The sequence below is a fragment of the Poecilia latipinna genome, unplaced genomic scaffold (genome assembly GCF_001443285.1).
Source record: "Poecilia latipinna isolate Pla-1442-1.1 unplaced genomic scaffold, P_latipinna-1.0 Scaffold309, whole genome shotgun sequence".
Lineage (NCBI taxonomy): Eukaryota > Metazoa > Chordata > Actinopteri > Cyprinodontiformes > Poeciliidae > Poecilia > Poecilia latipinna.
The window spans coordinates 102,785-130,633 of record NW_015112925.1 but is presented as its reverse complement, the minus strand read 5'-3'; the positions used below and the strand labels follow the sequence as shown (position 1 = coordinate 130,633).

Below are 27,849 nucleotides of genomic sequence, written 5' to 3'. Positions count from 1 at the left end.
GCATAAATATCAGTCAAATCTAATTGGTAGTTAACAAGACTTTCAACTTTCTGTGCTGGTTTTTTAAGCCAGACATAGGAATGTAAAATTATTTAGCCATTTTCCTTGGCCAGCCTCAATAGTTAAGTTTTTTTTGTTTTTTTTTTTTTTTGGGAGTTTTTCTAAAAACACTATTAGTGGTCCATTCACTAACTTATTTTCTGTTTTCAAGATTTCAGGCCAAACATTCAAATACATATTTAGCAACAGAGAGGAAATTTAACCAATAAAACACTTGGATACAGATTTAAATATAGATTTGTTCATTAAATTTGGAAAGATAAGTTTTAAGTGTAACCTTACAATATTTATTCTGTAATTTATAACCAACAGTCAAGAACACAAAAATATAATTTGCTGAATGAAATTGAACACTTACATTTATTTAAATGAGTATCTAAATAATAATAATAAAAAATATGTCCAATGTGCTAAAGTACAAAATCAATCTTTAAATTCAAGTCAGAATTTTGACTGAGGAAAGTGAGGTAAATTTCAATTATAATCTTAAGTTAGTTCAATTAATTTGCATGTGTTTTCCAACATATTTATTATTAAGCTTTTGTAACATATGTATGAATTTGTTGAAGAGAAAAGATGTCTATCTTTACAACTGGAAAAGAAGAAATCCAGTGAAGGTGCTGTAATTTCTGTGGTCATCATAGACGGTGTAGGGTGCCTGAAGAACCATGTAAACCACATCGCCTCGTTCCAGCTCGAGTATCACTCCGTTAGACATGGTTTCATAGTAGGTGTTACTTCTGTCATAATTAGTCATGATTATCTTGCTGTTATGATACAAATGAATACCCATCCAGTGAGCATTGTTGATCTCACAGAAGGTGAATCTGAAATAGTATGCTCCTCTGACTGGGGCAGTGAAGACGCCTACGAAAAAGAGAAACAAATACGAAAGCTTTTCAGAACTCTGTTTGTGTGCATTAGCACAGTGGCAGTTTTAAATATGGGGCGCACAAGCAACAGTTTAGTTGTAACTCCAGCATGTTCTCTAGTTCTTTTATGCATGTGCAACCAATGAAAAGTGGCATCATCCTTGCTGTAAGAACCAGGAAAACTAGGCAGAAGGAGGACTGGCCAGGGTGCCGCTCATACCAAAACTGCCACTTTAAGTGAGATGGGTCATTACCTGTGTCTGGGTTGTAGGCTTGACCATAGTTTTTTAATATTTTACTAAACCTCAGTGTGATGTCAGTATTATAGGGTCCAAGGCGCCCTGCATTTGTGAGGCCAAGTGAGAATGCCACTTTTGGTTGATCTGTGGGAAGAGACATAGATGAGACACTAGAAAGCCATTGGAGTCACTCAGCTTAAGGCAAAGGTGTGGGTTATTCTGTTTAGAGGTGGGACATGTCAATTCCTCCTAATTATAGCACTCATATACGTTTGCTCATTGTCTGTGATTGTCCATATAATGACCTGGATTCAAGAGTATACCATCATATTTGTTTATTTGTCTTTCTTTACCTGCATTCTCGCTCTTGATTTCCTCCATCTCCTTCTCGGCAGAGCTTATTCTGACTTCAAGGTCTGCAAAGGTGTACATAAGATTTCAAAAAGAAGTCAAACTTGACCTTTTCCTGATCCTACATCTGTCTAAATCTTTCACATATCAGTCACTTTCATTGCTGTTAGATAAAATATCTACTTTTGCAACATGCAACATTATTGCATTAGTGTCTTTTAGCCAATGCATCACCTAATTTTTCTTGCTCCAGCTTCTCTATCCTGCTCAGGTAATGCTTCAGGTCAGTATTGTTAGGTTCCGTGTTTCTGTGTGTTTATTTTTGAGTTTCTCTGTGTTCAGTCCTGTGTTCCTGTGAGTCTCTGTCCTGTCCTCCCCGTTGATTGCTCCCCAGGTGTGTCTACTTACCTGATTACCCACCTGTGTCTGTGTTCTTCGTCGGGTCCTTGTCTAAGTTTGTCTACTGCCGTCGTGTTGTAGTTTGTCACTCGCCAGTTGAACTGTAAAGTCCTGGTTTGTGCTTGCTCCCGTCGAGTCTGATGAATCAGTTGCTACCGGTACTTAGCTGTGTGCTAGTCTCTGCCGTGCTGCCTGTATGGACTGTGGAGCTTTATTTTCACCATTAAATTCATCATCATCACCATAACCTGGGTCTCAGCGTTCTCTCCTCACCACTTCAACCCGCAACTCATGACAAGTATTTAGTTCGATGGTCATGTCTCTGAGCTCCTTCAGCTCGGCCCAGAGGTCCACAGTGCCGTTGGTCTGATTGGTGCTCTCGGCCTGATTTGTTTCAACACCTTGAATCTCAACCTGAAGACCTTGATCCAGAGTTTGAGCAGCGTCATTGTCCGCCTTGCTGTGAGCCCAAGTCCAACACTGACAGAGGAGCAAAATGTGAAAAACGGCAAATCCCCTCATCCTGAAATGTTTATGTTGCAATCTTGGAGGACCTGCTCTCCTCCGTGTTTTATACCAGCAGAAAGCAGGTCACCAAGCAGAAGCCTGAGAAATAAGCAGATGTTTCTGATAATTCCCTTAGTTTTTAGTGTTTTTGTTTTGATAGTTCCTCCAAAGTAGGACAGAGAAAAACATGAGAGTAAAACATGTCATAGACCTGATCATTTGAGAATCTACCAGGTGTATCAAACAAAGACAAACTTTATAGATTTATTTATCTTTTTTGGTTTACTATTGATTTTTAGAAAGTAGAACAGAGGAAATGGGTGAGGTTGAGTAAATAGACATTTGGACCCAGGTTTGAATCCCAACGTAGTGTCTGTCTGTCATCCCCATGCATATTACGTCATATTGCCAAATTGAACTCTTGTTCAAAAATGTGTCCGACAAGTCTTCCAGAAAGACACTTCGGCTTTAAAACCTTCATAACACAGTCCTATTTAAACAAAATTTAAGTGTGGTTCAAAGTCTGGTCTACTGTAATACTCCACGTTATAAATCAAGTGGACAAACACATATTAGAGGTTTCTCTGTTAGAAACCTCTAACAGAGGTTTCTAACCTCTGTTAGAGGTTGGTGTGGAGAGGGAAACTGCTCCCTCTCCACACCAATTGTCCACAATTGGTATGGAAAACCAAAACTGTTGGATCTGCTTCTGCATGTTTGGGCCAGTTGCAGGTCAGATAGGCCTCAAGTTCTGCAGTTAGAAGAAAAATCCAGATGCATATTAAGTTCAGACTGTTATGTTCTCCACAAGGTTGAGTCTTGTACTCACGTCTGCATTTCTGTGACTCACCAGTGGGGTCACTGTCATTCTGGCCTCCAAGACTGTCATTAGTCTGACTAAATACAAGTTAGATGAAATAAAATAAAATATGTCTCCCACATGTTTCAGGTAGTTGAATAGTGAGATATGATAGCCAAAAAATGTTGTCTATCTACCTGAATAATAGAATTACAGGTAAAAGAGATGAAAACATTCATTTTGTTTTTTGTTGATTTGAAGTAGGACTGAATCCTGAATTTAATATTTATAAATGTCATATTAGGTGATCATGCAGATGATCCAATCGCAAATAATAAAATTATCACAGGATATTGTCATGATTTATACTTCACTGACCAGTAGAGGGAGCTGCTTCCCAAAGACGGGCCAAGTCCACAAGTTTAAGAGCTAAAACAGTCCATAAGTTTAAGAGCTAAAACAGTATTAGAAAAGGTAAACACATGGAGAATTTCTTTAATATTGAAAAACATCAAATAACAAGCATGCAATGAGACATTAGGTTTATTATTATTATTATTATTATTAGGGTTTTTGTTTGTTTGTTTGTTTGCTTACTTGCTTTTTTTCTTACATTTGGTCTACAATCTGTGCAGAGATTATGGATCCAGATTTAAGGAACTGTGCAACAGGCTTGAAAATAAAACGTCATTCATAATGCAGTTCTGTTTAAACAAAATTTAATTGTGGTTCAAAGTCTGCTCCACTGTAATACTCCGTGCTATAAATCCAGGGGATAAACACAATGAAAACTCCTGTTAGAAGTTTCTCTGTTAGAACAGCGTTATGTGAAAAACTGAAGCTGTTGGCTTTGATTGAGCTCCTCTATTTAGCATATTCAGGTAAATTTTGAATTTCTCAATTAAATTTCAGTTGTGCCCTGAAAGTTGCTGCTACATTTTCTGTATCATGTCTTAGCGCTCAGATTTATCCTCATACACATCCAAACCAGCCCTTCATTTCTGCCATCACGTGTTTCATATCCCAGGATCCCCTGCTAAGGATTTGTGATCACAGCAGCTGCTGTTCAGAGGCTTGCTGCTCCAGCCCACACAGCTAAATTGTTTTCATGCTCCTCTAAGAGCAAATGCCTGGAAAACTAAAAGGAAAAAAACATCATCAACAACAAAAACAAACAAAAAATGCTGAAGGACTCAGTTATTTTAAATCAAGGCTAAAAATCAATTTGCTAGAGCTGCCTTAGATTAATACTTGGAACATCATATATGACATCACGCATAAGCAAGATTAAAATTCTTGCTTATGCGTGAGCAAATTCTTGCTCACGCATAAGCAATATATATATATATATATATATATATATATCGCAAATATATATATATATATATATATATATATATATATATATATATATATATATATATATATTTGTATATATATATATATATATAGTGTACATAAGAAATATATATATTTCTTATGTAAGTGAATTTAGCATGGAGTGAAAATAGTCTCAAAATATCTGTGCGTGTGTAAAAGGATTTGTGCGTGCGTAAAAATATATGTGAGTGCGTAATACTGGATTTGTAAATCTTAAAAATAAAATAAACCTTCTCCTACACCTATAAATGCTGAAAAAGTACACACAAATCACCTGGTACACACACACAAAACTGCATTTACACACTGATCCAGTTACGAGTGCACAAGTATTTTTGAGACTCATTTCACGCTTGGGAGGAGCTCCCAGATTTGTGTGTAAATGGTGCGTTTACATGCTAGTAAAAGCTGGGAAATCTGAATTTTGCTCTGAGTCTAGTGTTTTTAGCCTCTGAACGTTTCTCTGTGCTTGTGCCGAAGTGGCAAATACTTTAGTTCGGTGGAAAACTGTATATCTCAGCACTTCCTTATAATATCCTAAAATTATTTCTAGACATACTGTGCATTTTTGAGCGGTAACAGGAGACAAAGTGGTCTGAAAAAGGACCACTGGTGTCTCTGATGTCTCTGTCTCTGATCTCCGAGTCAGGGCCTGCCTCCAAGTCTGGACCTGTCTCTGAGTCAGGACCTGCCTCTGAGTCAGGACCTGTTCTCCAAGTGAGGACACATCTCTGAGACAGGACCTGCCTCCAAGTGAGGACAGATCTCCGAGTCAGGACCTGCCTCCAAGTGAGGACAGATCTCCGAGTCAGGACCTGCCTCCAAGTGAGGACAGACCTCTGAGACAGGACCTGTCTCCGAGACAGGACCTGCCTCCGAGTCAGGACCTGCCTCAGAGTTAGGACCTGTTGTAAACGAATATTTTAGTAATCTAGTAGTCTATCGATTATTCTTACGATTAATCAAGTAATCTTATAAAAAATTTTTACAAAACAAAGTATTGGTAAATCTGGCATAACAACAGTGTTACTATCAGATATCAATATCAGTCCAATTTTTCATTTTTGAGCTTCCCTAATAGTTACTTTTTTGTAATTTAGAAAACTAACTTGTAATAATAACAACAACTCGCTTTCTAAGTTAACCTGAAGAAATCTGAAATTATTTTCAATTTAATAAAAAGAGGCAGGCTCACAAATAGGCTTATTAAAAATGTCTATAATCCAGCTTTTAGTTCATGTATTCATCTTCAGTCAGTTAATAGATTAACTCTCACGTTGCCCCATACCTGTCAAGCTTTGAGTTTGAGAATACGGGAAATGTGGCCTTGAGAGGTGGTGGTGGGTGGGAGGAGGGCTGGACAGGCGAATGTAAGATGGTGGAAATACGAACGAACAAACCTAATGTGTGTGGGGGGGGAGACACGACTGTAGACCAGGGAACAAAAGTAAGAACTGGGGGGAGCAATACGGAATATTTACGTCACCTTTGTTCATCACACTCAGAAACTCATCTACCAGCCATGTACCGCCACGATGCGCTTCGCCACCCATTTGTTCAGACCGGGATGATAAGAAATTTATTGTGCAGTTCGTCCGTAAAGCTACACTTACACTATAAGCATCAACTACTCAGTCGCACGTCGTGCTAAGTCTATCCGCTCACCTGTATAAATTCACCTGCAGTGCTCTTCCCACTGGGAGCTGCTTTCAACCAGCAGCTCCCGGAGGAGAAAGGCTGCCGTACTCCAGGCATTGCGTCATTCATTATGAGGATGCTTACTGGTCCCTCAGAAACGATGAAAACCCGGGCATTATCATTAATCAATAAAATCCCCACGGTCCGAACTTGAAAATTGGACATTATGCTGCTAACACTTAGCTTTCGTCAACAACTCAGAGGCGGAAGTCAGAGCTATGCATAACGCAAATAATATTCCCACCGGAACACTGTGCACTAAATAATAAAACATAAATAAAGTGTTGTCCAAGTGTGCCATTTGGAGACGCCAAATGAGACTCCAGATGGCACACTTGGACAACACCTGTACATCCTCAAAAATAAACATCTCGAAAATGACATTTCCTTTTTTTGTGCTATTTTGATCAGTCTTGAAAGAGTACTTCTACAGATTTATTGTATTTTATTGTATTTTCCAGTCCATGCATTCAAGACTCAATGTGCATTTACAAGAAATAAAAATGAAAAATCTGTGTGAAGCAAAATTTTTCAATTTTTTTTTTGTGTTACAAATGTAACAGTACAACCCTGCCAGCATGCCCAGGTGGACCCCATATGGGTAAAAGAAGGGCAGACCAGATGGGTCCCATATGGGTTTGTCTGCGGATTCCATGATGGCCTCACATGGGTTTGCCCATTTAGGGCCCATGTAGGGCCCACGCAGGCTGTGTGCTGGTTTGTGCAGCAAAAATTTTCATTTGTGCCGCTATCATTTTAAAGATATAAAGAAATGTTTCTAGAGGTCATCAAAGGTCAACCAGCCCCCCGCCCCCCACCTTCTTCANATCANACAAGATGGGTGTCAATCAACTCGGCTATGTTTGTGCTGGTTTGTGCAGCAAAAATTTTCGTTTGTACTGCTATCTTTTTAAAGATATTAATAGTGGTTTATAGAGAGCAACCAGTACAAACGTAGCACAAACGTTTGACACCACTTTTGTTTGATTTCATAAAAGTGGGGGGGCTGGTTGACCTTTTGACCTTTACACTTTCATTAATATCTTCAATGCCAAAGCAGCACAAACAAAAAATGTTGCTGCACAAACCAGCACAAACGTAGCCGAGTTGATTGACACCAATTTTGTCTGATTTGAAGAAGGTGGGGTGGGGGGCAACTTCACTCAGGTCAGTAGAACACATTGTAGTTGGGGATTGTAATGTAACAAAATGTAAAAAGGTTGGCACATCTTGAGTTCAACTGCTAAAAATTTCAGTTTAAAGTAGTTTCACTTCTTTTTTTTGGAGTGCTAACAAGTTGATAGGGTTGCTGGATAACCTGTCTGTTATCAATTTAACCTGGATATTAAGTAAATGTGTTCAAGTTGTGTGTTTAAATCTAGAAATAGAAAATATTTCAGAACATGTTTGGTTCTCAATAACTTATCAGATGAAAATCAGCATACATTATAACTGAAAAGTGACATATCACTAGTCCTGTATTAGGTGTTATTTGGTTTTCATGCATAATTTTTAGATTTTGTAGATATAACTTCAAAAATAATTACAAGTTGTTGACTAATTAGCTCCTTGTATGCCAAGAATAAAATAATAGCGGTGCCTTGAACTCAAGATGAAGAAAAAGATCAACACCAGTATCCAATGGCAACCTTCAACGTTTCAAAGTGAGAAATTCAGTGGCGTTTCGTGATTGGAGGACGCCAGGTGGGTCAGAGCCAATCAGAGCGTGGCAAGTCAGACAAGTTACAGAAGGAGGAGGCGGTGGTGCTTTCAGAAGTGAGAGTTTGTATGAAACCACAAACCAGAGGTTTGCACAGCATTAAGCCATCAGTATTGATCCGGGCAGCGGGTCTGTGCGACAGGCACCTTTTTGATGACATTCATCAGCCGTATTAGCTCAGTTAATTAAAGGGCTACAGCTCCCGGGTGGACCGCAGGGACAATGAGGAAGGTTGCTCTGCTGCTAATTGTGCTTCTCGGCGTTGCACACTTTGCGACTGTCTGCAGGTGTGAAGAAGGTGAGTCTGGCGTGTCGAGGTATTGTTTCAACCGAAATGACCAAACAAGCGCGTCATTAGCCCAGCTAACACTTGTTTCCGGTCAGTATTGTCATTTAACCTAGCTAGCTAAGTAACTGAACATAATTAGCCTGCTAGTTAGCATTGGCTGGATTGCCAACAGGGCTGCAGAACTCTATAAAATCTGAATTTACATGCATGCAATTACATGTTCTCAGTGTCCCTCCCCTCCCCCTGTTTTCAAAACTACCAGTATGTCTAAATATTATTATTATTATTTTTATCTGCTTTGATTTCTGAATCTTGGAACATTTCTGCTAAGACGCAGAAGAAAACAAAGCGGAGGCAGCTGATGAAGACAGTGATGATGAGGAAGAGGAGGATGACAACGACGAGGATGACACGGAGGTGAAAGAAGAGAACGGAGTCCTGGTTCTCACCAACAGCAACTTTGACACCTTTATCGAGGGAAAAGACACGGTTCTGGTCGAGTTTTATGCACCATGGTAAGCTTGCTTATTTTAGCGTCTCTCTTCCAACTTTGCATACCAATAGTGAAATTGTTGCCCATTGTGCTGGACTTTGACGGGGTCATTCTGACGCTATTTCATGCTTGCTTTAACTGTAGTTGTCCTGTTGGGAGGTGAAAACTAGTGCATCATTTTCCTCCTGCTTTATTTTTCTCTCTAGTTTTTGTTGATTGATGACAATAAATATCAATAAAACAGGTGGTTTGTGGTTGCAATGGCCCAAAAAAGAAAGTTGAAGGGGCTGCAACATTTTAAGATGAAACTGTAAGAAGTATTGCAAGAAACTGCAACAAAATCTGTCATTTTTCTTTATGCGTTCCTGTCTTGTTTATATTGTCAGGTGTGGCCACTGTAAGCAGTTCGCCCCAGAGTATGAGAAGATCGCTCAGACTCTGAAGGAGAACGACCCCCCGATTCCTGTGGTCAAAGTGGACGCCACGAAAGCCGACGCGGTGGCGAGCCGCTTCGACGTGACGGGATACCCCACCATCAAGATCCTGAAAAACGGAGAGCCCGTCGACTACGACGGAGAGAGGAACGAGAAGGGTGGGAATTCAGGAGGGTGGGAATTGTACGTTTTCTAAAAGAGCATCAATAACTGGGTTGACTGTGTATCTGCAGCCATCGTGGCGCGGGTGATCGAGGTGTCTCAGCCGGGCTGGAAGCCGCCTCCCGAAGCCACGCTGGTCCTGACCAAAGACAACTTTGACGAAACGGTCGATAACGCGGACATCATCCTGGTGGAGTTCTACGCTCCATGGTGAGTCGCTCGTCAAATGCAGAGTAGCAGGGTTACAATTTAGACTCTTTCCTTTCTTGGTTCAGTGATTAAAATAAAACAAACCGGTTTGTCTTCCGCAGGTGTGGGCACTGCAAGCGTCTGGCTCCGGAGTATGAGAAGGCTGCGAAGGAGCTAAGTCAGCGTTCCCCTCCCATCCCTCTGGCCAAGATAGACGCCACCGTGGAGACGGAGCTCGCCTCGCGCTTTGGGGTCACCGGTTACCCAACGCTGAAGATCTTCAGGAAGGGCAAAGCGTTTGAGTACAGCGGACCCAGGGAGAAGTACGGTACGGGTTTTACCGACCAAACCATCACTACACTGAATTAACACGACGCTGTGCGTTTTCGTTGTTCCTGTAACAAGACGATGCTTTACTTTTTACCTTCAGGCATTGTCGACTTCATGAGTGAGCAGGCAGGACCCCCTTCTAAGCAGATACAGGCAGCAAAGCAAGTGCAGGAGCTCATTAAAGATGGCGACGACGCAGTCATTGTTGGCATTTTCTCCAGCGAACAGGATGCAGCCTACGAGATCTACTTTGAAGCCTGTAAGTGTTTTTTTTTTTTTTTTTTTTTACTTTGCCTAATTTGTAGACAGTTGCTGCACAAAATGTTACTCAAGGACACCAATGGCATTATTGGCTCCAATATTTCTTACTATTCAGTCCGTTTCCTGTCTGGCAGGTAACGCTCTGAGGGAGGACTTCACCTTCCGTCACTCCTTCAGCTCCGAAGTGGCCAAATTGCTGAAAGCGTCTGCTGGTCAAATTGTCATTATTCAGCCCGAAAAGTTCAACTCAAAGTATGAGCCATCCTCTAACAAGCTTACAGTCAAGGTGAGGTTGTCTGTTTCAGTTCTTTCTATTTCATGTTTAATTTGAAGGTGAAACTTAATTAGAATATGAAATGATGCAGTTCAGTTTTGTGGCACTAGGACGAGCAATCCTTATAAAAAAAAAAAAAAACTATCTGGCTTGAACTCGCTGTGTCTGAAATGTGCAGGAGTCGACGTCTGTGTCTGAAGTCCAGGAGTTCTTCAAGAAACATTCCATTCCCCTGGTTGGACACAGAAAACCCAGCAACGATGCAAAGCGCTACGCAAAGAGACCCCTGGTGGTCGTTTATTACGGAGTCGACTTCAGTTTCGACTACAGGATAGGTGAGTCGGAGATGACATTCTCAGCTAAGTAAGCACTTGTTTTGCAAAAGTATTCACACCCCATTTACATCACATTTTGATATTCTGCACCCACACCTTCAGTTAGTTTCAAAGATTTTATGTGGTAGATCAAAAAAAAATTTTGTAGTGGTAAAATGCAAGGGAAATGCCTGTTTTTCAAAAAAAAAAAAAACATGTATTGAGGTTTTTTGAGTGAATACTTTGAAGCACCTTTTGCCACAGGTCATTACTTGTACAACTTGCCAACATTTTCACAAATATAGCCACCCTACAAAATAAGATATTTGTCCTCTTTTACAAGTTTATTTATTTAAAAAACTTTAAAAAGAAAATACGTCAGCTCTTCAATTTGCAGCTACGAGTGAGCCTTATTTTGCTGGACTGAAGGCAAAAAAGTCTAAAGATCACAAAACCCTTGGTTAAAAAGTAGAGTAGAGAGAACTGAATGTCACACTTGTGACATTTTAGTTGGTGAATGTTGTCGTTGTAGTGACATTTTTTATTTTTGCCAAGCTTTTCACCTCGTCTTTTTCTCTTTTAGCCACACAGTTCTGGAGGTCCAAGGTGCTGGATGTCGCCAAAGACTTTCCGGAGTACACGTTCGCCATCGCCGATGAGGAAGATTACGCCGAGGAGCTGAAGAGCCTGGGCCTGAGCGAGAGCGGCGAGGAAGTGAATGTTGGGATTTTGGCAGACGGAGGAAAGAAGTTTGCCATGGAGCCGGAGGAGTTTGACTCGGAGGTGCTGAGAGAATTTGTTGTTGCTTTTAAGAAAGGTGGGTCTTTGTTTCACATTTCATCACTTCTAAAATAAGTTTTTTGTTTTGTAAGCTTGCTAAATTTTTCAGTACATCTTGATTTTTGTCTTGCAGGAAAGCTGCAACCCATCGTCAAATCCCAACCAGTGCCAAAGAACAACAAGGGACCAGTTAAGGTCGTGGTGGGAAAGACCTTCGACGAAATCGTCATGGATACCCAAAAGGACGTCCTCATCGAGTTTTACGCTCCCTGGTGCGGCCACTGTAAGAAGCTGGAGCCCGACTACGTGGCGCTCGGCAAAAAGTACAAATCCGAGAAGAACCTGGTGATCGCCAAAATGGACGCCACCGCCAACGACGTGCCGAACGACATCTACAAAGTGGAAGGCTTCCCCACGATATACTTTGCCCCCAGCGGCAGCAAGCAGAGCCCAGTTAAATTTGAAGGCGGAGACAGAACAGTAGAGGCTCTCGGTAAGTTTGTAGAGCAGCACGCCACAAAGCTCCTAAAGAGAGACGAACTTTGAGACTTTCTCTCCACGAAGGAGCTGAGGACTCTAAACGGCGGTGGGGGGGTCTGTTGGGGGTTTGGTGGAGTCTGGGCGGCCAAAGGGAACACAGCAGTTTCTAATCGGTGTTACTGACTTTCTTTGATGCGTTTCAATCATCCTTTTTTTTAGTTTCTGTTTATTCCAAGAGGTTCGACCTCTGTTTCTGAAAGCATGTAAGCACTGACGGTTTTTAAATAAAGCTGAAAATGATGGTGGCTTTCTGCGCCAACACTCAGACGAGACTCCTTGTGGTGTTGAATCGAAACAAGAGGCTTTTTTTTTTTGGTAGAAATTTTAAATGAAGAGACTGGAAGTGCATACAGCTCAGGAAAGAATCACATTTTAAAAATCACAGTTTTAAACATAATCACAAATGGCTACATCTTGAAACTAGCTTAAAAACACTGTCAGACCGTACCTTGAGCTCGATTACGGAGCTTCATATTAATCCTGTATTCACCTAACATATTAAATTAAGACATAATCATTAAGCATCAATACATTTTCCAGAAGAGGGGAGGGAGACGCTTCTGTAACTGTGCCTCAAAGATCAAACGGGATCATAATCTTGGCTGTGTGGTGCTAAAAAGTGCTTCATGTACAGATGCTTAAAACATCTTCATAAGAACGTCTCTGTTTAACAAAACGTCAAAGGTTTTCGAGGTTCTGGCCGGGTACTGTAGAGCTGCTGCCTCATTCACTCAAAGGCACTTGAGATACTGGCACTTGATGTGTTTGTTCATGAACAGCAGCGGAAAGGATGAGGGGGCAACGTTAGGAAAATTCGTTCGTAAATCGCAAGTGGAAGTCGCGGATCTTCTGCAGCACCACCTTCAGCTTCTCGGTAGGAGGCAAGATGGTCATCCTGGATGGAGGAGAGAAGAAGAAAAACACATTGTACGTACAGATGTTGAAGGAATGCGTTTGTGACTCGCGTCGGCAAACTGAAATACCGCTGAACTTTTATGGCTGCGCTGTTGAAAGTGCTCGGAGCATGTCGGTGTTTTGTCACGTAAAGACAAAACTTCAGAGACCAACTCAAAATCGCTCCTTATGAAGTGGAAGCACAATTATGCAGTGTTTTTCTAAAAGTCCTTACAGATGATAATCTGAGGTTTTATGCATTTGTATTCAGCTCCTTTACTGATGCCGCCAACTAAAATCCAACGACTCTAATGTTATCTTGGAGGTAGAAGAAATATGTTAATAGAATAAGTAAACCTGTTGGGAAACCATAAAAGGGATTGTGATGATGATGGAGGTTCGCTTTCCAGCTGAACAACGACCTGAATGCAAATGTACAGCACATTTTTCAAAATTTATTCATAAACAAAATTTCTCTTCCACTTTGAAATTATGCTCTAATTTATGTTGAGCTACGATGTAAAAAAAAAAAAAAAAAAAACACAAAATGCACTGAAGTTTGTGGTTGTAACAAGACAAAATGGGGAAAAGTTCAAGCTGTGTGAATACTTTTGTAATATAAGCATGATGAGCGATGCAAACCTGAAGTGGAAGGTTCCATCTTTCTGACCGAAGCCACTTCCTGGTACCAAGCAGATTCCCTCTTCCTCCAGCAGCTTCATACAGTAAAACATGTCCGGGACTTTGCCTTCCGCCTGCAGGTAAGCAAACGTGCATGACTGCTAACGTGTTGGCGCTGAATCACCAGTCAACCGGGGGAATGTAAGAGCAGACCTTGGCTTTGTCGATGGCTTTCGGTGGGAGAGTGATGCGGGGGAAGGTGTACATGGCGCCCTGCACCGGATTGCAGGTGATCCCTGGTACCGTGTTGAAGATCTCCTCTGTCAGCCTGGCCTTCTCTGCCAGAGCGGCCAGCACTGCTGTCCGCTCCTGGAAGGGAAGCAACCGAGAAGAATGAGTAGGAGTTAACCGATGACCCGAAACTGAATCCATCTTTTGCCACAATAACTGTTCTGAGCTGGCATCTTACTGGCTGTAATGGATCCTGTAAAGAGCGAGGCTGAAACTCTGTGGATCAGTCGTTTGTTAGGAGATCTTGGAGTTTTTCCATCAAAACAACGCTTTGCTTTGTGCTATCAATGTATGTTAATTAATCCACTGAGCCATTCTAACATGGACAATAAAACCCATTTTAAATTTCTCCGCTTGGTCCCTGAAAATAAAAACAATCCTTCCCATTTCAGACTCATGCACTATGTTGCAAATTGACAATTTCTGGCAAGACTTAAGAGAAGTTTGCAGATGCCCTCTGTCAAAACTGAACAGGCTGGAGATGTTGAACTGGCCAAAGGTTTAGTCTCTATATGTGCAGGTAGAATGGATAGGATTTTTTTTATTTTTTCCAAATTTTTAAAAACCAGATTCAACCTCATTTTGTTTGTATCGGTCTATCACTACGGTCACCAGAAATACAGTGGACAGAGTAATGTGCCTTAAGAAAATGTACTGAAAATATTTAAACATGTCTGCCACTGTGAAAAATGTAAGTTAGTTCAACAAGGAACAAAAACAGAAAGTGTTTTTTTTCTTCTTCTTTTTAACAGAAAATAGCTGACTGACTGTCTGGCCATGATACTTTAATCGGGTCACTTGGTGGCATCATTCCCCCACTGAGTGAACGCTGGTAATTATTGGCCCTTAGGTTATATAACTTAAAGTGAAATATTTTTTCATTTTACACCTACACTGTAACCTTTTGTTAGCAATTGGCAAACCCTTTACTTGTTCTGTTTACCTTAAGTTGAAGTAATCCGAGGTTAAAGTAGTCAAATCTGTAACTGATCTATTTCTATAAAAATCTAAATGAACTGACTTCAGCAGTTTGAGCTACTTGAGCAGGTTACATAATCCTACAGTCAAACCACTTGGATATCACCATTTATTTCATGTCAGTGACTCAAATCCTTACAATTCTTTGGTTCTGCTTCTACACATCACCTGGTCACATTGTAAAGTTCAAAGATGACCTGTATGATCCAGCCACTGAAGAGCAATAAAAGTTCAATCTGGCACCAAAACACATTCTGAGTCAATGATTCTCAATATCAAAGAGCAACAAAGTTCACACATTTCTCTCCGTCAAAGTATGAACAGCTCTTTCAGTCGTCACAATAAAAACTACGCTTGGTTTAACTGTAACTCTTCCTGCAGCCGTCGTGCGTCTACAGAGAATATCGCACGACTGTCCCCGATGCGTCGACAACAGCTCACAAGCCCAGCTGAAATGTGCAAAATGTGTTTTATTCTTTTTTTTTTTTTTGCTTTACTGTAAGAGGAAGCAGAGAAGTATAGAGGCTTTTAAATGCAGTCATAAATATACTGTTTCCCACATGGAAAATTGCTGAAATATGCAGGATTTCAATGCTAGCATAAAAAAAATCCCTGCAGTCTGAGAGTCACGTTACCAGGGAACTCAGTAATGACCACATAATGAATGACTTCCTCTCACTGCGAACAACCCCTCCGCCTGTGTGGGTTCAGCAGAAACAGGTTAACATCATTGCTACACTGTACATTATGTAATGTGCTGCATATAATCCACATTGCAAAGCTCAGGCTGCTGTTTGAAGCCAACGGCAAGAAGCAAAACTCTCGCACAGAGAAGCCGATTACTGCCTTGCCAAGGCTTCAGCTCACTCAATGCAAGCTTTGTGTGTGCAGATTATACCCGTCGGTCCTTGTGCGTATTTACATAAGTGAAATGTGTTTGCTGAAATGTTTGCTGCTGCATCCGGGAAGTGCACCGTGTGACTAGGGGAGGGTTTTTTTTTTGTTGTTTTTTTTGGTCACCTTCATAAACGAAGTGTAGGACGGTTCATCGGGCTGCGGGGGGTTCACCACCAGGTCCAGGAGGGCCTGTCCAGGGACAGGGGGGCACAGACGGACCGACACCAGCTTGGTGAGCTGAGCCTTCACCTCCGGGTCCATGTTGATCACCTCCATGTAGCCGCCACGGAACCCACACCTCACGAAGGCAAACAGAGAGAAGACAAACATGAGGATGACTAAACGATACACGTCTGCGTGGAGAAATAACTCCACCACCTGTAGAGGAATACTTTTAACAACAAGGACAACAGAGGATGCACCAACCACAGCAATATTGGAGATAGTACTCCAAGGAAAACTAAATTTTATCTTTTGAAATATCTCTCTCTGTCACACAAACAATATACACCAGACTGGTCTGGAAGGAAAATGCAAATTTAATTAAAAAAATAAAATAAAAATCACCCAATTTTAATAAGGTTTAACGTATAAAATATAAGTCAACTTTATTTCAATTACACAGATCAATACGTCATTGAGGCAATACAAATAGTAACTATTGAAATGTAAAATAAAAAAAAATTCTCGCTAAGTTTTCTGGCATTTATAAAATAAAAACAACCTGAAACAAGAAACGTTTAGTCTGAGGAAAAAATGTGTCTGTATCTTTTTGCTAGGTGTGTGAAAATCTCTGGTTTCAGCTGCAGCTAACAGCTGATAACCAAATAAATTTAGGCGTTTAATAAAACATTAGATTGCATTTTATTACAAAACTGTGCAGCTTGAATATTAAACACTTTCAAGGACTATATACAGAAATGAATCACCTTCCAAAACCTTGAAAATACCAAGTTTTCAAGGATTTCAAGCATCTGTACGGACCCTGACTGTAAAGGAAGAAAAGCTAGAGAATTCCTACGTATAATAATCCATAAAGGTAGTCGCTTACTCTCCCATGTAGCACTTAGAGGTGGAGTGGAAGGAGGCCATCTCCACGGTGCTGGAATACTCTGGTCCCATCTCAAACAGAACCTTCTTGAAGGAGTGAAACTTGCAGCCCTCGGCGTAAACATTATCCTGGTAGACCTGCCAGAGGAAAATGGTTTCAGAACAAACTGTTTACACAGGAATTAAATGAAGCGGAAACACATTCATACAGATGCGGGAATGGAGCCCATGCACAGGCAGAAAATACATTTCTTTCCTCCAAGTCGATGCTGATCTCTTTGATTTTCCACCTAACAGTCGAGATCATTTAAAACTTTGTGCTTTTAGATTATTTAAACTTTTTGTTTTTACCTCATCGGCCATGAGGAAGAGATGCTCCTCTTTAGCGAATCGGATCACATCCTCAATACACTGTCTGCTCTGGACTTGGCCTACAATAAAAAACAAACATTACGTTTAGAGTAAAAAGAGTAGAAGAGTGAATTAAGGTATCTCGAATATTTTTCTTGCCAGAAAAATTGAAAATAATCTTAACCTATAGAAGCTATAGATGCATTTTTTTCTTCACAAAATAATGATACACAAATCAAAGTTTTCTGCAGGGTTCTGTGTACATGTACCTGTGGGGTTCCCGGGGTTGATGATGCAGAGCACGCGGGGCTTGCAGTGCTGCTTGGCTTCATTTAGCGCTCTCTTGAGCTCTGCCACGTTCAGACTCCAACAGTTGTCCTCGTCCAGGTAGTAGTTGATCTGCACGGCGGCCAGGTCCGCCAGGGCGGCCGAGTACAGCGGGTACTGAGGGATGGAGATCATCACCCCGGTGCGGTCTCGACCCTCGCCGCACACCAGCAGCTTCAGAATGGTCTGAGATTTGGAGGAGTGTTTTACCGCCTTGATTTTGGATACCATAAGCAGATCATTTATGAAGGAACCTGGAGTCAGTCTAGACGCTGACTCGTAAATAAATATATGTTGTGTTTGAGATGCTTATCAATCTACGGCTGTTCAAAACCAAAACAATTTTCCAAAGATTTCACAAATACAATAAAGCCTTTATACATTTCAAACTGCGTTTTATATTATCGAGGTTTTTGCCAGTGGCACCCCCATTGTTCGTGCTGCCCTGTGTGGTGAGCCTTAAGGCACACACCAAAAATTCTCACTAATGAAAATGTAGAGAGGAGTTTCAGCACGGCTATACCAAAATATCTGCAGGTTTCAGCAAGGCAAATTTAAGACTTTTCAAGACTGTTTAATGCCACTTTGAAAAACACTTAAGACCAATAAACTATAAATATAGAGAAATGGTTGGGGAATCCTGTTGCATTATAATCAAAAATATAATATTTTATGACATCTCTGGGGTCTGTTTGTAGTTTTTGGCAGTGACTTTGTGCTTTTCACACTGCACGTCTCTGTACAGCCCCCATAGCGGCAAGCTTAAAAGTTTTTGGGTTTTTTTGCACAAAATCCACCTGGCCTCGTACGGGTCAGCTACAGATATGACTCAGTGCCATAAACAAACACCAGCCAGTCAACTGCAAATAAATTTGCACTTATCCATGATAGTCACCAGAAAGTTAGCTAGCTAGCAAGGGCCTATTAGCTAGTTATCGGCAGCATCAACAGACACAATGAGGCACAAGACTGAAAGAAAAATCCTGTGAGAGAAAAGACTATGTAGAATATACTAGATTGAATAGTGATTAACATAATTAAGGTCAATGTAAACATGAATTTAAGACGTTTTAAGGACATGTGGACACCCTGCATACCATCCTAGGGGTATTTGAGAGTCAGGGAAATCATTTAAAACTTGACACCTCTGCCTGTACACTCTGTGCCAGATATGCCAGTGTTTATTACTGCATGGGCCGGTTGTTATCTCTTTGCGCTAGATTATATCTTAAAGTTACTCAGCTGTGTGAAATGGTTGCATAAAAGTGAGGGTGATAAAGGTCTGTGTGTGGATTAAAGTCAGAGATGTGCAAAGTACAGCTCAGTAAGTATATAATTGACAGGCGTTCAATGTAGGCCAGGTCTGTGAAACGCGTGTCGCTTTTGCAGGATTAAAGGAACAATGCGTCTATTAAGTCGGTTCTGCAGCATGTCGCCAGTCTGCGAAGGAGGTGTCAGAGGTTGTGACAGATACCACAATAGCATCGCTGGCCCCGGTGGAGAGGTAGATGTTGTCGGGGCTGGAGGAGATGCCGCCGTCTCGCTTCTCGATGTAACGTGCCACATCCTGCCGAATGCACTCGATTCCCTGGCTGGCGCTGTAGGCCCCTGCAGGACACGACAGTGAACTTTGAAAGGTCTGCACAGATAAGCCGACACTGTTAAACACAGAGACTGACTGTGACGGTACAGAGCAGCTCCAAGACGTGACTGATTGGACGGAGCAAAGGGGTGGGCAGGGAGTTGTTCTGACCTATACTATGACCCCCGCAGGCGTCGAGAATACGCCGAGCTCTCTGCTTGGCGTCCTCTGGAAACTTGTTGTCCTCCAAAAGTTCCGGGTAAGAACAAAGAGCCAACACCTGAGAGAGAGATGAGGATATGTGGTTTAGCTACAAGCTTTGTGACACATTTTATTGTTTTTTTGTGTCCATCAATGAGCGCTCCACGTTATCAGCAAAAGTGCAAACACAGCAAACAGTCAGGGGATGAATCCAGCCAGTGAGTCTAACCTGTCTGAAAAATGTGATTGGTCTCTGACCCATGGCTTGGGCATCACCTATGTTTGCCTTGATGACTTCTGTGAAGGGTTTCTTCACTCCCTGCAACAACAAAAAAACAGAAAGCGCAAGAGTCAAATGAATGAGGAGGACCTTTGTTGATGCAAAATTCAAATCTGTAGAAACTTGTACTGTATTCATATTTGTACTTGTTATGACTCAGCAGCTTGGAAAAGTTTTGACACCATTAGAACTTTTTCTTCCTTTTGCCACAGAAACCTTATTGCGTTTTATTGAAGCTTCATGTGAGATGCTAACACAAAGCTAACAAGCTGTAAAGCAGTTCGTCTGACTTCCAACAGGACTTCAGCCCTAAACGAGCCAAGGTTACAACAGCATGGATTAGATCAAAGCATGTCCATGTGCTAATGATGTACAATGAAGTGTGTAAAGTGTAAAGTGACCAAATCAGAAAAAGTTTAGGACGTACTTTAGCATTGCACTGCAAGTCAAAATAGAAGGCGCCACTTATTTTCACCCTGCATCGACCCGTCGCTCCCCCATTAGAACGTCCCGCTCTTATACTTCACAGTCTGGTTGTGTGTTAAATGACTGCTGGGTCTTCCAGAAACACAATCCACCCACTGTTCGTGGTGGGTTGCATGTTCACCAAGACATGCCGGCTTAATCTAATCACAAGACAGACTTCTGTCTTTTCTTCGCTTCCTCTGGTCATCTTCTATTCATCAGCAAAACCGGCTCTCTTCATCTCTCCGACTTAAACGACACACCCAAACCCAGGGTCTGTTTGCTGGTTCCGGCACGCTGCAGCTGCTGCCGTTTCTCAGATGACGTCAACCGGCACGCTTTATGGCAACCGGACCAAAAAGGTCAGTGCGTCAATCAGAAACGTTCGAAGTCAAGCCAGGCGGTCAGAAGAACTTTGATCATCATGGATTTTTACACAAGTAGGACTTGACATACATGCAATGTTGTCAGTTCATGTCCAGGTTATCCAAAGTTTTTAAAAAAATGTGTTTGGTTCTTTTTGAAAGGATTCTATGATCCATTTGGTGCAATCACCAAATAATCTTTTCTTTTATCTTTTTGTTTTTAATTATGGCAAGGTTAGCTTCACATTAAATCAGATCTAAGTAGCTGGATGCACCTCGTTTGCTTTTTAGTCTCGATCAACAAAGTGTCCGGTTGTTCTCCGAGCCAGTTACTTCCTGCGCTCTCCTGCTCAGTCAGCACCAGGCACTCATTACACAGGCCTGACCAGCACAGCCAGACCAAGTGACCCAGAGGACAGAGTAGAGCTCACAAACAGAAACCTTTTTCTTCCCTGCAGAAGTATTCACAACCCCCTTCCTTTTTTTCCCTACATTTTGTCCTTTTACAACCATAAACCTCAGGGTACTTTATTTGGATTTCTTCAGAATTGCTTGAAGTGTACATTTTTTAACCAAATATATATATATATGAAAAGTGTGTCGTGCATGTGAATAAAAAAAAAAAAATTCTGATGAAATGTCTACTGTCCATTTATTTATGTTTCCTAAACAGCTAGAGCTCTGTCAGATTGAATGAAGAGCATTTGTTAACAACAGTTTTCAAGCCTTGCCTCTTTAGTAGAATTTCAGTCTAAACTTTTACACTTTGGTCTGAACAATTTAATTTTTATGATCCCTGTCCCGCAGAGAGGTAAATCTCAACCTTGAACAGGTTTCCTCCCAAAACCTCCTGTAAAAAAACAAACAAAAAAAAAAAACATCCACACACCATGATGTTGCCACCAAAATGCTAAATTTAATTGCATTTTGCAAATAGTCCAAAACTTTGCAACGGGTGTGGCGACATGTGCAACACCCCAAGGGCTCTGAATACTTTTCCAAGGAATGACATAAAACTAGTTCGCAGAGTGAAACTGGACTTGCTTATGCAAACTGGAAAATTCTGTTCATTCCAAGGACAATTCTCCAAGGACCATGCACTCACTAAGATGGTAATAAAACGAAGCAGAATCAGGTATAGGTCACTCAAAGAAACGAAAACAGAGACGTGCGTGGAGTCGTTACGTTCACCAGAAAAGTTAATGTTTCCTGTGCTCCTGCTCGCATGATGCTCAGCCATTGTGACAGAAAACACCAGACTTGCCAGAAGCTGAGATCCAAGCCTGAATTAGCTGTCACCAGAACAGGCAGTGTCATGCCAGATGTCTGCGTAAGGATTCATAAGGGTCATCAGCAGCACACGTGCACAAAAGCACAAATGCATTAAATCTGCTGAGCCACCAGTAAAAGTGTTCCAGTAGCAGATCTGACAGGAAGCAAACCCGCAGATGACTCGACAACTGCTGCAATACAAACCCTCCGACCCCTCTGGAAATAAAAAAACAGAAAAAAACCACCTTAGATTTGGTTTTTAAGATGTCTTACACAAGCCACTCTGCTTCTGAGATAATTATTTTGTCAGCTGCACAAGGACATGATCCGTCCCGGTTATGAGCGCAGATAAACAAGTGGACAGCCGAGAAGCGCAACACTTTCATCAGAGCTGCTTGTTTTGAGCCTCTGGAGCCCAGAGGGGCCCAGCAGGCTCTTTCTTCTGAGCGGGTAAGCCCAGAGACACAAAAGAGGACAGAGAATGCTCATCTTATGTAACAAAGCTACTCAATGCACACGTCCTCAGAATCCTGCAGGCAAGTCAGACAAAAGGAGAGCTAAATGCACTCAAAACCAGCCAGAGCTATCCACTGCAGCTGATCACGTCTCAAGAAAGAGGAGAGAGAGAGAGAGACGGTGTGTAAAAAAAACCCATCACATCTAACCTGCCTACCTTGCCTCCAGTAGATCAATAACGCCCCTGTTGGAATGTAATACAAGCAAAAGAGCACAGGCTGGGACTTGAAAAACAACGACCTGCTATTCCAGTCCTGTTGCTAATCGCAGAGGAAGTCAGCAAAAACTAAACTGTCTAAAAAACGAATGAGTCTTCACTTTTTAATCAGATATGGAACAGAAGACACTATGTTTTGTTAAGCTTGTCACTGTTTTCAAAAGCTGTTTATTTTAAAGCTACAAGCCAAACGTCTGTAAAATCGATCAACTGAGATATACTTTGCCTCAAGATGTCATGATCATGTTTTTATTCTATTTGTTATGCTTTTTTGGTGCAAATAAAGATGAAGACCTACATGAAGCAAGTTTTCACACAGACATGCCTCTGATGACATCACATAAGCCAACTATATCTGTTTGAATGTTTTAAAGTTTTTCTCCATTTTTGTTGCAGTTTTACTTTAAATTCCTCTTTCGGGTGTGTTTACTTGTCTTCTGTGGAACTGCAGTAAAAGGAGGCAAGTTGAAAAAACAAAAAACAAATAAACAAAAATAACAAGTTGATATGTTTCATGCAGATTATATGTGTCATTTTTACCTTCACCAAAACAACAAAACAAACGTTTGACGTCAGTCTCATTCGTTAACAACACCATGCACACATCGGCATACTATGGAGGGTGTGAAGTGCCACGATTTTGTAAATAAATGAAACAGAACACTACAAAGAAATGTGTTACTACTTAGTGAAAAGGGATAAAAAAATATACATTCATAAATAAAATATAACATTTTATTATTTAAATGTGTTATTAATATGTTTTATTTTAACACATAACAGGTCTTTATCTGCCAGCTTTATGATGCTGCTCTAGTCAAGATGATTGGTCTATAGTGATAGTTACTGTTAGAGAAACAATTATATATATATTTTTTTTCTTTTTTACATTTGGAAAACTACACTTTGAATATAAAACTTGACTTCAAATTGAACAATTAAGTTGGGATATTATTTATTTAATTTTTTATGTCTTGTAAAAAATAATTATAGAATTTTACAATTATATTACTATATATATGTATAATTATAAAATTATATAACAATTTCTTGGATAGGTGGCACTTTTTGCCTTCCGTACTTACAGCCCACAGAACCACCATCATTCCAATCAAACCCAGAGGGAAGAAATAAGGGAGGGAAAAAAGCATTGCTTGATCCAAAAGAGAGAGAGAGAGAGAGATCATTTATATAAAAAAACTGAAGTAAGGAGATTTCCAGCTGCATGTAGGACCATTACTCTGGATAAAAAAAACCATATTACGGCTTATACTAACTTCATGAGTTGAAAAGAAAATCAGATAAATAATTAAATAAACAGATGTGTAAGGGTTAAAAGTTCTTAAGAAGATCATTATTGTCACTGTTTGCTTAGCTTCAGCATTAACAGCAGAATCTATAATGCCTTGAGGTTGGAGATGCACCAATCAATCAGTCACAGATGAGAATACGCCAATTTTCCCTTGAGCAGCTCATATCAGTGACTGATTCAAACCTGAAGCTTAAAGTTGAAAAGATTATCAGCTTTAAAACCTCACCAGACCGTAAACTGGATCAATTAGTAAGCATAAGCCTTATGCCAACTCAAAAAACAGACCTCTAATACATCAGAATGTATATCGAATCACTCAGTCTCTTCACTGCTGCGGTGTTTTCCGTTACTCTTTCGTTTTTCTTCGTCTGCGCAGCTGAAGAAAAGCTTTTTTATATATAATTATTTCTGTAAAACACTGCACTGAAAGTGCATATTATATTACTGTTAGTGAGTAGTTGGTTGATGGAAACCACTGCTGGATAATATCTTCAAATGTAAAGGGGAATTCCCAACAGGTGCGTAAGAGGCGCGCAAGAGGCAGTCGTAGAAAAGCCGGAGCACATAAACACTCACACTCTGCATTATGCAAATAAAACCAACTTTTATAGCGCCGGTTCATTTGTTTCTGACGGACAGTTCGGCTCTGTTTTCAGTTTACCTCTCGGAGCTCCTTCTCTATCTGCACCGCCCGCTGGACGATGGGGCCGCGGACCGCGTACTCCACCCGCTTCACGTTGGGGTTCATGTTCTCCACGGTCAGCACCTTCCCCCGACACGGCACCCCGTTCACTGCCTCCTGGGACATCCTGGCTGCTTTGTGCTCACCCCGCTTTCTGTCAGCGCCTCAAACTGTAAGGCTTTTCTAAAAAAATATATATATTTATTTATTTTTAGAGTTAGAGAAGAAGAAGAGAAGAAGAAGGAGAAGAAGGAGAAGAAGAAGAAGAAATGAAAGTTATCGATAATAAACAGAAGTTGGTCGCGGCAGAAGAGGAGATAAAAAAAAATTATCGTTGGTTACCAGCTGCTCTGCGGGGAAAACAAAGTTCAAGTCAGCTCGGGGTCTTGGAGAGAGTTCGGAGCTTCCCGGTGCTCATATTCCCAACCGGGCCGCCACGCCTCCGTCCGCGGGTTGGTTGGACTTTCCTCCCTTCGGTTTCTGAACGGAGCCTGCCAATGGTACGTTCAAGGGCTTTAGGAAAATCTATCTTTACGGACGTAACATCGACAAAATCAAGGGAAAAGAAGCAAGTTCTATATCCACACCCGCTGACAAACACCGGTGCTTACAATATAAGTTGTTTCGGGTCACCCGAACAAGGACGAAGACTTTCCGTTTTATCCTCTCCATGCCGTCCCAGCTCATTGAATGCGGCATGAAATATCCTACAGAAAAACATCATTTTCACATGCAGGGCGAACGCTTTGCTTTGCTGCGTTGTTCGGTAACCAAGAAAATTTGGCATCGTGAAGACAGGGGTGACATCAGCGATATACTTAAAGACACCTGCGTATTTTTATGAAAGGTGGAGCAACTTATCCCGTCCATTTGCTTCATTTAAATACATTTGCATGGCAATTGCTTTCGCTCTTAGCTGTTAAGTGGAACCATTAATTATGAATGATAAATCCTTTCTGTTGTCAACAATTCAGTGAAAAGTCTCAGACTAAAGCTCTTTAGGGAAGGATGATGAAAAACTTTGCTTTAAACCCCCAAATGCCCTTCTTATAAACCAATATGGGAGAAAACGGGGAAAAGATTCATAATAGCTTTTTCCTCTCGGTTTTCTATTACTGTGATGTAGCAGGGGTGCGCCCATAAAGATTTGAAAGGGTGGCCATGGCCCGGTATCACTGCTGGCAAAAAGTATTATTAATTAGACACATTAACTTTCCACTACCTATGTTTTCTAATAAAAAACAATAATACATTATTTAACAGATAAAAATAAGATCTGTACAATTCAAATACAAAAGCAGCTGATTTTAAGTTGCTTCAGCCAGCAGCCTTAATGTGCTAAAGATGGCTCTCTAGAGTTACGTTATCTACACCGAGTCACATGAGATGATTTGGTCATCTGGTTAGGATGCCTCCATAATAAGGCCACACTTTCCATACTTTTTAACAGAATGAACTCTAATAAAAATGAAAGAAAGAAGTCAATAAATGACACTATACAATAGTAACATGCACCATCTCTGACCAGCTTTTCTGGTTAGATAGTTCATATTTTTAACAGAATCAGAGGAGGACGATACTTTGCAAAATGGATTTACAATGTACACGTTACATTTTTAAGCAAATTTGATTAAATGTAATTACAGTAGTGTAACTATTACATTTTATTCCTTATTAGATTAAAAACTGAAGAGGATACTTCTCAGGAAGGGATTCACTTGGACCACAACCAAAGTTCTCTATGTGTTCTGTAATAAGCAGAGTTGTTAATTAACTAAAACTCATTGCAATGGTACGGCAGGACAAACAGCGTCTCATACATAAAGTTACATCCAGTCTACAGCAGGGTTGTAGTTTAGCCACTTGTTTTTAAAGCAATAATTTCATCCAAACCCTTATTTTACATAATATTGCTGTATTTGCACCAAAACTACTTTCACATGTATTTTTTGAACAATATGTTTGTCTATATATTTAAATTTTGTAAAGTGAAAGTGTTCAATGTCAGACACTGCATTAAAAAAACATTTGTACTTATCAGATTATATATGTGTAACCCAAGTAAATATAACACCAGTTCCAAAAACCCCAGCAATGTTTGACCTCTCTGTAGTTCCTCCTGTAGATGAAACTTCTGTTCTTCATTAACATCCCTGGCAGAAACAAGTCAGTACTGGATCTTAGTCACATTCTTCAAACCTTCAGCAAAATCTCCCTCTCTGTTAGTTTTCCACCACATGATCTTAAAAATCTTATTGGAAAAAAAATAAAATAAAATACCCTATTTCTTGTCCATTCACTTTCCTTGAAATACCACATATAGCTGTAAAGAAGCGTCACAACAAAGGTAGTTTATCATTTTCTGTGGAGTTACACAAGCTGTAACTACAGTACAGAAATGGGTACAGAAACAATACTAAGTATTTTAGAGGTTTTGAGAAAAGACCTCATTTTTATACTTTTAAATTGCAGTACTCAATTTACCGAACCCTGAAATAACTGTTAGCAATATCTAGCAACTAGATTTTAGAGCTATAAAACAAAACTAAAACCAGAAAAACAAGTTGCTATAACGATCAGATTATCAAATCGGCATTCGTGCAAGAAGGACTCTGCAGAGACATCTTGGAAAAGTCTAAGGAAAGACATTTGATATCGCCAACTAAAACAGGGCACGTCCTATAGCATGTGATGTCCGGCTGACGTTTGAGTGTCACGCAGCATGCATTCTGGTAGCATCAAATACCAAGTTAACATAATAGGTTATGGTCAAGGTCAGCTGTAAGAAAAGTAAAAACTGAGCAGCGCTAAGGAGCTCAGAAGCCAAAACTGAACATAAACCGGTTTCCATTATGACACAAAACTATGCAGGACTGCTGTAAACCATGTCGGAGTGCTACGATCTTCTGAGCGTTTATGATTCTGGTGCAAAATATTTCAAGTTGAGGCTAAAAAAAAAAAAGCTGTTTCATTTACATTGAATGCTTTCAAAGTCCTGTTTTCTTCATGTCTATCTATGGCTGCACTGGCAGGCACTTCAAAACAGACTGAAGTGACATCTGAGCTGTACCCAGTGTGATGAAGGAGTAAAATGAAAAGAGGAGGAGGGGCAGAGGGGGCTCATGAGAAACTTAACTGCAGTAGGAACCAGGTGTTTAAATACACTTTATCGGAAGACGCAACCTGTTTTTGTGCGACTTATACTTTTCCTGTTTGCAGGATTCTCCATCAGACTCACCAGCAGCAATTAGCAAACACCTGGAGGAGCTGCACATGTGCTGAGTTCACTATACAAACTACTTCTCAGTGCAATCCTGGTAAAAAAAAAAAAAAAAAAAAAAAAACTTTTAAAGGAAAACTTCCTGAAGGGGTAAATTAAAAAAGAGTCAGTTTTTAAAGAGACAGAGGCCCAATTCCATGTCCTTAAATCAGGACATAAAATTTCTATTAAGTCATA

The 27,849-nt window shown here is 40.6% G+C and overlaps 3 protein-coding genes and 1 long non-coding RNA gene across 5 annotated transcripts; 2 read left to right on the top strand and 2 right to left on the bottom strand.

The window, feature by feature from the left end:
• Nucleotides 1-188: 188 nt before the first annotated feature.
• Nucleotides 189-2,769, bottom strand: LOC106948843 (heavy metal-binding protein HIP-like). The gene is made up of 5 exons (XM_015034713.1): nt 2,220-2,769; nt 1,757-1,809; nt 1,525-1,587; nt 1,187-1,315; nt 189-927 (listed from the first exon to the last, which is right to left on the bottom strand). The coding sequence occupies exons 1-5, from the start codon at nt 2,441-2,443 to the stop codon at nt 647-649; spliced, it is 750 nt and encodes a 249-aa protein (XP_014890199.1). The 5' UTR covers nt 2,444-2,769; the 3' UTR covers nt 189-646.
• A 5,258-nt stretch (nt 2,770-8,027) lies between these two features.
• Nucleotides 8,028-12,356, top strand: pdia4 (protein disulfide isomerase family A, member 4). 2 transcript variants are annotated; one of them, XM_015034711.1, is made up of 10 exons: nt 8,028-8,323; nt 8,652-8,829; nt 9,194-9,399; nt 9,475-9,613; nt 9,715-9,920; nt 10,023-10,181; nt 10,318-10,469; nt 10,636-10,792; nt 11,355-11,588; nt 11,685-12,356. In XM_015034711.1, exons 1-10 carry the CDS (start codon nt 8,248-8,250, stop codon nt 12,095-12,097), a joined length of 1,920 nt encoding a protein of 639 aa, XP_014890197.1. In that variant the 5' UTR covers nt 8,028-8,247; the 3' UTR covers nt 12,098-12,356. The 2 variants fall into 2 exon arrangements, with proteins under 2 accessions (XP_014890197.1, XP_014890196.1); XM_015034710.1 differs by having other exon boundaries at nt 8,646-8,829.
• Nucleotides 12,357-12,444: 88 nt separating this feature from the next.
• Nucleotides 12,445-24,845, bottom strand: si:ch211-217a12.1 (alanine aminotransferase 2-like). Its single transcript, XM_015034712.1, has 12 exons — nt 24,735-24,845; nt 24,372-24,575; nt 19,513-19,602; nt 19,254-19,362; nt 18,975-19,108; nt 17,443-17,686; nt 17,174-17,253; nt 16,824-16,960; nt 15,896-16,070; nt 13,820-13,975; nt 13,628-13,740; nt 12,445-12,986 (listed from the first exon to the last, which is right to left on the bottom strand). Exons 2-12 carry the CDS (start codon nt 24,516-24,518, stop codon nt 12,896-12,898), a joined length of 1,476 nt encoding a protein of 491 aa, XP_014890198.1. The 5' UTR covers nt 24,519-24,575; nt 24,735-24,845; the 3' UTR covers nt 12,445-12,895.
• LOC106948844 (uncharacterized) lies at nt 16,077-26,240 on the top strand. Its single transcript, XR_001425257.1, has 3 exons — nt 16,077-16,217; nt 24,229-24,232; nt 26,229-26,240. It is a non-coding gene; the product is annotated as an uncharacterized LOC106948844 (long non-coding RNA).
• Nucleotides 26,241-27,849: the final 1,609 nt, after the last annotated feature.